The sequence below is a fragment of the Parasteatoda tepidariorum genome, chromosome 8 (genome assembly GCF_043381705.1).
Source record: "Parasteatoda tepidariorum isolate YZ-2023 chromosome 8, CAS_Ptep_4.0, whole genome shotgun sequence".
Lineage (NCBI taxonomy): Eukaryota > Metazoa > Arthropoda > Arachnida > Araneae > Theridiidae > Parasteatoda > Parasteatoda tepidariorum.
In genome coordinates this window covers 73,446,403-73,454,670 of record NC_092211.1, presented here as the reverse complement: position 1 = coordinate 73,454,670, position 8,268 = coordinate 73,446,403, and the positions used below count along the sequence as shown (strand labels likewise).

General features: G+C 28.9%; 1 protein-coding gene across 2 annotated transcripts in view; it reads right to left on the bottom strand.

Moving 5' to 3' along the window:
• LOC139426316 (putative sodium-dependent multivitamin transporter) overlaps window positions 1-2,790 on the bottom strand; it is a 61,629-nt gene extending 58,839 nt beyond the window's left edge. For both annotated transcript variants that reach the window (XM_071184613.1, XM_071184612.1), the window contains exon 1: window positions 2,346-2,790. In XM_071184613.1, the coding sequence (XP_071040714.1) occupies window positions 2,346-2,687 (342 nt within the window). In that variant the 5' untranslated portion in view covers window positions 2,688-2,790. The remainder of the gene's footprint in view (window positions 1-2,345) is intronic.
• Window positions 2,791-8,268: the final 5,478 nt, after the last annotated feature.

Genomic DNA, 8,268 nt, shown 5'->3' with positions numbered 1-8,268 from the left:
CTTACAACATCAAAGAACTAAATAAATGCATAAAACTCGAAAATGAATGAAAATAACTTGCTAATTAATATTTTTATTCATTTTGCATTTCGAAAATGGTGTCACTGAGTCTGCTGCGAGAATTTCTCAGAACGTGCTTAGTCACGCTGAATAAGTGCTCCACGGGAGCGCTAGAAGGTACTGCAGTATTATATTTTACGTATAATTTTTTTACGATTGGATATCGATTCAAAATTGACATGCTTTCCGTTTCGAATTTTGAGCTCATGTATGCCATAAATTCTTCTGTCACTGGTGATTGGCATGATGTTTTCAGCTTTAGAAAATTCAAAATCCCTGGGTTTTTTTTTCTATTACGTTATTAGTTATAGCAGGGTGTTCAGCTTGGACAATTTTTTGGTAGCCTCCTCCCTATCTTTTTCTTCCAACCAATTAAATTTGATGCAAGGCACCAGACCAGCAGCAAACTCTTTTTAATTTGATTTCTTTTTTTTTAGAAAGCTTACCGAGTTTTAGAAGAAAGTAACGATTTCATTCGACATTTCCGTTACAAATACTTGTACTTTTTCCCTAAAAAAGTAACGAAAGTACAAGTAACGAAAGTAAAAGTACTGCCATATATGGTTCTATGTCCTTCCTTCAGTGTGATTGTGTGAATATAACCCGCCTATGTGAATTTGTGGTTGTATGACGTGGACGATGCTACACCACCACAGTGGCTTAACTTCAGATGCTCACAGTGTAAAGATAAGATAGTTGCAATTCTGCCATTTCTGAGGCCAATGGGAAATAGACCCAAGTGCCCGCCATTAACCAAAAAAAATAGTAATAAAATCGGAAAATTTAATTAACAAAATCGGCAATAAGTAACGAAGTTAATAAAAACAATAAAAAAGTAGTATTGAAATTCTAAAATCATTCCAAAAAATTCATATAGGTCATATTTGCAGAGAACATACAAACGTAAACTTGGAATGAACCATTTTATTGGTTTTCCTTCTTTCATATGATGACTGTTTGCAAGTCAGAGCCTACATACCTGGATAGAATGCTACCCTATAGGCTTTACCCTTAAATCAAACATTCATTCATAACAGTAAAGTCTAAACGTATTACCAGCATTTATCGGGGATGTCCCTTCATAGGTCAAAACCCCGTTCCTACTTATTTAAAAAAAAAGTTATTGCACTGGACAATTAAAATTATTGTATAACAGCTACAGTTTAGAAGTTTACTTGATAAATTTATTGATCCAGTATAAAAGGTCATTTATCCAACTATTATGTGCAGTGGCTTTAGGAATAGCTTATCATAATTAGTTCTTGACTAAAAATTAAATCAGGGTTAATTTTATATTCAGAAATTAGAGTTCAAAGTATTTTAAAAAATAAAATGCTAAAAAAATTCACTTTACGAACTACTTGCATCCATTTAAAATGCATCCAAAATATTATAAATGAAAATTAATCCTTGATACCCGGCATTAAAAGTGCTGGTTGAAATACTTGCATGACCAGTCACTAAAAAATACTTGTAAAACTAGTGAAAGTTAAGACTTGATCCAGTGTCGCTTAATTCGGATGCGCATGCTCTGTACCCTGATCAGCAACAGTTCTGTTTTTTTGTAATGGAGAAAAATTTCAAACCGTCTTTATCTTAAAATTCTTAGTAATTGAATTCATATACATATTCAAATGCAAAAACGTTGCAATCTATAGTTGTCTACCTTTATAAAAATGTTTTGCGATTTAATTTACTGAAAACACGTATCTAAAGACAGATAAATAATCAGGTAGAGTATCAATTTAACAACAAAGTCAAACCACGGTTTTAATTATACGATATTCAAAACTGTAAAATAGTTAGAGAAAAATAAGAGCTAGAATAGAAAATAATCGTAAAATGATCTGAATAAGATAAACTATCTTACTCTCAGGAGAACTGCATATCGAAAATTAGAAATTTAGCAGACTATTTAATATCCGTTTATAATTAGGCTAAGAAACAGCTGTAGACCGTCAAATATACTGAGGAAGTTTATAAAAAAAAGGAATATGTTGCAGCTTGCAGTAACGATTAAAAATCTGTATTTATCCTTAAACAGTTTTTTTCTGAGCAAAAGTTGTTTTTATTTTGCAGTTATTTTTTACAATATGGCAAAGTTACCCCAGATACAATACAAAATTATAATTACCTCTTAAATAGTTGAAACCGGTTTTAAAATACAGAAAACAAAATAATAATTATAAAAAAAAATAAATTAATAGAAGATTCACATTTTATTCACATTGATGAAAAAGTTGAACCTGTTTGAAGTGTCTGAAAAAAATGAATTATATAATTACCTCATAAATCGTTGAAACTTCGCATTTAAAATACACAGGTATAAATATCCAAGATGCAAGAAAAATTCCTATTGGAATTGCAACTGGAACTAGTGCATGTCCTATACCATACTTATAGTTCTCTGCTGGTATTCCCAGAATTGTTGCAGGTGATGTGAGAGTCACGAAAATCGATAGAATTACAGGAATTCTTCCCATGTTCTTTCCAGCCAACATATATTCTTTTTCAGTTTTTTGTTCACCAGATAATAATCTTGAAGTTATTCCTATACCAGCTGATATCAAAAGGGATGAACAAATTACGATATAATCTGTTATTCCCAGATATTTTCTGTCTATCATTTTTTCGTGACTTGAAGCAATATAGCTTGAAATCTTCGTTTTAAATAAGTAAATGGAAAGAAATATTTGTTAAATCAGAGAGTTGGTTTGAGTTGGAGGAATCACCAAATGAAAACCATAAAATATATTTCATTAGTAGAACAGCGGATGGTCACGGTGAAAGTTACAATATAATTCTTCATTCAACCAATTAAATCAAGGATAAATCTCGTCTTTTATTATGTTTTTTCTTAATAAATTAATTTCTTAATGCAAAGACTGTTAATTTGTCTTAATTGATTGATAAGATTGTAAAAATGCTTGAAATACAAATTTGGCCAGTTCTTACTAGCGTTCTTTTCATATTAATATGATAACGGATAAGAGAATGACAATTAAAAATTAGCTCAAAAAATTATAAATTAGTTAAAAATATTTTAAAAATTAAACCAGTAGAAGAATTAAAATTTTTTAAAAATTAAAATAAAAAATAAAAAGTATCTAAAAATCAAAATGTTTTAAAATTAAATATTTAAAAAAATTAAATATTTAAAAAATTGAAATAATTAAAGTAATAATGAATTATAACGTTTCTGTAACATAAAAATTTTTTAAAAAATTTAAAATTTAAAAAAAAAATGAAATATTTAAAGAAGTTAAAAACAAAATAAAAATTTAAATGGTTTTCGTTCTTTGATTTTTTAAACTTTTTTTCTTATAATAGTGACTTTACATTTCGCTTAGCCACACATTTTAGTTTCCTTATTGTCATTTCTTCTTTTCCTTCTTCTGCTCTGTTATACGGCTATTTATTTTTTTATTGATAAATGCAAATAATACCGAAAATAAATTAATACTAGTGAAATGGGTTTAAAAAAACCTATCACATTTATCTTTCTATCTATAAATTAAGACTCACCTGTTAGGATAAGTATTGTTATCCCATTAAATTACTTTTAAAAATAACAAAAAATTCACCTACCTCAAAAATGGTTATGCAAAACAGAAAGTTCATTCAAGTTGCTTCTTAGAGTAAAAATAATATAAATTTCTTTTATAAAAAATAAAAGTCGAGATGGATAACTAAAAATGCTATGATACCTAGGAATGCTAACTTCATATTTAAGTTTTAGACAAACAAATCTCTCAAATAATTAATTTTTGCATCAACTGCTTAAAAATATTGGCTACCTTTATTATTGTTTGCTTGGGAACTAAACAATGAGGGTTCCGCGTTTGGCTGACCACCGGACCTGTGCTCCTGCACCCCAGAGCCCAAGGTCAAGAAAACTGAGAGTTTCAGTGGTTGGCTTTTATTTCCGAAGCATAAGTCTCCTTGTTGCAATTATTAAATGAAAGTACTCACAAATAATAATCCAATGTCCACTAAAAGTCACAAAGAGCCGTGGTGGCTCAGGAGATGAGGTGACGGGTTCGAATCCCAGTGATGGCAGGTGTGCCACAGTGTACCACAGTGTAACGTGCGACGTAAAATATCCTCAAAGGTAGAGAGATCGTGTATTAGAGTTCCCTTTCCGTCTTGCTAACTATGGAAGGTTTTCGTGGTTTTTCTTTCCATATAATGAAAATGCTTGTTAGTTTCTTCAAAAAGTCCTCAACGAAGACAAACTTTCCCCCAATACTTGAGCCAATAGTTGAATTGGGTTCTGGATTGGGTTCAAAATTACAAAGCTACGGAGTTGAACATCAGCAGTCGTAAGCTCAAAATTGAGTCAGCTGTTCAATGATGGTTCGAAAATAAAATGAAATTATTTATGAAATGCAAAAAGTTTAGCTTCACTAAAGTGTCTATTTACGAACTCACTCTTATTTTTATCTATGTTTTGTACTGAGATGCTTTAAACTTTTTGGTATAAAATGTTTTAAAAGAATTTCTCATAAAAACTATAAAAAAAAATCGGTATAAAACTTATAAAGACTATAATGCAAAAAATGTTTTTTGTTCGACCTTTGGACAGGATCCTGAATAAAAAATTCTAACTAAAGAAAATTTGTATTAAAGATACAAATGCTTGCTAATTGTTTAATTCGGGATTATTTTAAAATCCAAATTAACGGAATTAGAAACTGTTCAGAGTTTTAAAACTTTTAATCATTAACAGATCACGGATAACTACATTAGGAGTGTTCTTAAAATAAAATATAGTCATTCAATTACTTGTTTAATTTTCTTGGTAATAATATTTGCGCAACTGAAAATTATATCTGACGAATTTTGAAATCTTGAAATCTGACCAAGAACAATTTGATATTGTTTCAGGCAATGAGAAATACCTAAAATCTAAAACTTAAGAACTGGAGGGGAGTTGCAATGGATAAAGGGAGCTGGAGAAGGCGTGCTGTTGAGGCAGCCAAGGCCTGCAAATGGCTGTTGCGCTCCTGAAGAAGAATGAGACATTAAATTTTTTAACTTCTCATCGGTGTAAAATTACTATTGTTAGATATATTGATAGAGTTATGCAAACGTTAACTCTTCAGATTGTTCAAAGTAAATCTGAAGCAAGACTGAAAGAATTGTATAAGTTTGTACCAAAAGATGCTCATGTGAAGAAAACGCATGTCTACATTCAAATGGGCAGAGTGTTGAATGTTTTGTTTCCAAACTTAATCGTTATGGATATCTTAGTTCCTGAAATAGTAAACAAACAAAATGTTGTCAACAGAGCATAATATTTAACTCGAATGATCGAATTATTTAAATTTCAATCCAAAAAAAAGCAGTCTGTAGCAATCTAATGAATAATGCATTAAAATAATAAATTTGCAATTTATTACAAGAAGAGTTAAATTCATTATTCAATGCATGAATATGAAACAGGCTAAACAAGATAATAAATTCTGTGAACCTAAAAGGGCCTTTATTTCCTCAGGAGCAACGCCTGATGTAATTAATGTAATATTGATGAAATTTAAGAGATTGATCTTACAAAATTTAAAATGTAGTAGCATTTTGTAGTTTGATGACTCAGTAGCTTTAACTACTTTCCTCCTCATCAAAAATTTAAAGCATTCGATCTTACATTATTCGAAATCTAATTTTAGTTGCTATCGTATTATAACGAATTATTTCGATGTTTGATGACTCAGCTGCTTTAGCTACTTTACTTAGCAGCAAAAATTCTTAACAGCTCAATTTTACGGGATTCAAAACTTTACTTCAGTTGCTCTTGAATAATGTAGCACTATTTTGTAGTTAAATGTCTTAGCAGCTTTTACTACTAAACTCTGCAACGTAATATCTTAGCTGCTCAATTTTACACAATTTAAAATTTCACTTCGATTACTCTTGAATTAAGTAGCAGCATTTTGTAGTTTAATGACTCAGCAGCTTTAGCTACTTTACTGTGCAGTAAAAGTCCTAAAAACTCGATCTTACATATTTTGAAATTTGAGACCAGTTGTTTTTTGCATGCATGCATCTAGTTTAATGCCTCAAAAGATTATATCTCTTTTTTCCGGTTTTTTAAATAAAATTTCATCCTTTTTTTTAAACTGTTGTATATTAATANTTTAAAAATATTTTAAAAATTAAACCAATAGAAGAATTGAATTTTTTTAAAAATTAAAGTAAAAAATTAAAAATAATTAAAAATCAAAATGTTTTAAAATTAAATATTTAAGAAAATTAAATATTTTAAAAAAATATTTTAAAAATTAAAATACTTAAAGTAATAATAAAGTATAACGTTTCTGTAACATAAAAGTTTTTTAAAAAATTTCAAATTTGAAAAAACAATAAAATAAAATATTTAAAGAAGTTTAAAACAAAATAAAAATGGAAATGGTTTTCTTCCTTTGATTTTTAAACTTTTTTTCTTATAATAGTATCTTTACATTTCGCTTAGCCACGCGTTTTAGTTTCCTTATTGTCATTTCTTTTTTTCCTTTTTCTGTTCTGTTTTACGGCTATTTATTTTTTTATATATAAATACAAATAATATCGAAAATAAATTAATACTAGCAAAATGGGTTTAAAAAATCTATCACATTTATCTTTCTACCTATAAATTAAGACTCACCTGTTAGGATAAGATTTGTTATTCCATTAAGTTATTTAAAAAAANAAAAAAAAAAAAAAAAAAAAGAAGTTCCCTACCTTAAAAATGGTATTGCAAAAAAGAAAGTTCATACAGGTTGCTTTTTAGAGAAAAAATAATATAAATTTCTTTTATAATAAATAAAAATCGAGATGGATGCCTAAAAGAGCTATGATATCTAGGAATGCTAACTTCACATTTGAGTTTTAGACAAACAAATCTCTCAAATAATTAATTTTTGCATCAACTGCTTAAAAATATTAGCTACCTTTATTTTTGTTTGCTTGGGAACTAAACGATGAGGGTTCCGCGTTTGGCCACCTGACCTGTGTTCCTGCACCCCAGAGCCCAAGGTCAAGAAAACTGAGATGGGCACAGTAGGCCTTGACTCTCTATGAGCTGTCGTGCCACTGAGTTTAGTTTATAATTGTTTAATTTTTAAGTCCCACTCCAAGTATATCTGGCTCCCGTCTGAATAATTTGATTGTTTGCATTATAAGTTTAAATTGTTTAAGTTTATAAGTTTAAATTAAATCTGCTGCTTCTACGTTTTATAAGTGGGCACAAGTTTGTTTATTAAGTTAAGTTAAATAAGAGTCCTTGATGATCTCTATTTTCTACACGTAAATGGCATCTTTATCTTATCATTATATAGTGTCACTCTCAGTGTCCGTAATATTTTAGTAAAAACAAACGTTGTCTATTATAGTTCTTAACCAGTCATTCGTGTTAACGGGAAGGCCCCGTTGATCGAGGATTAGCTAGTTCTAACGAAAAAAACTATGCTGAAAGAAATAAAGTATGAATAACATGACACGAAGGTTTCGAAAATGTAATAGCTGTGCTTTCTAGATGGAGGTAAACAGCAATAAACTGCAAGTTTCCCGGAGTGTGTTTGCAACCTCATATAATTTTTAATGAGTATAATTTGGTTAAAGTATTAGTGTCGGACAAACTTCTTTCTAACAATCACAATTAAATCGTTATGAATGTCTTTATTTAAAATTTTTAAATAGAAAAAAAAAATCACCATTTTTAAGCTCTCTTTTCACAAAAAACAAAATTGCATTTTCTGCATGTTAATCTGCAGAGAATAATATGTGTTCAATTGTTTTAATTAATAACTACCTAATAAATAAATAATAAATGAATTATTTGCGTTTTCTGATACTGAAATAAATGAAATAATTTCAAAGTTTAGTGATGTAGGCACTTATGAAACTTTTTCAAATTTATTGTTTCAGAAACACATATAATCTTAAAATTCAAAATTGCGTAACTAAGTTTAATTGAACACATTTTAACGCATAAAGTAAAACAATAACTACTTAATACTACTAATTAGTTACTTGAAAAATCTTAGCAAAAATTTCTAATTTGTTAGTAAAAAAACTCTTTCTGTTGAGAGGGGTTAATTTAAACTAAGTTTTACCAACAATGCCAGTTCTTATGCGTAATTTAAATGTAAAAGTCAAATACAAAAAAATTGTAACAATACTTCGATTCTTAGAAATAATAGTAAACTATCAAAAACTAATTGCGAG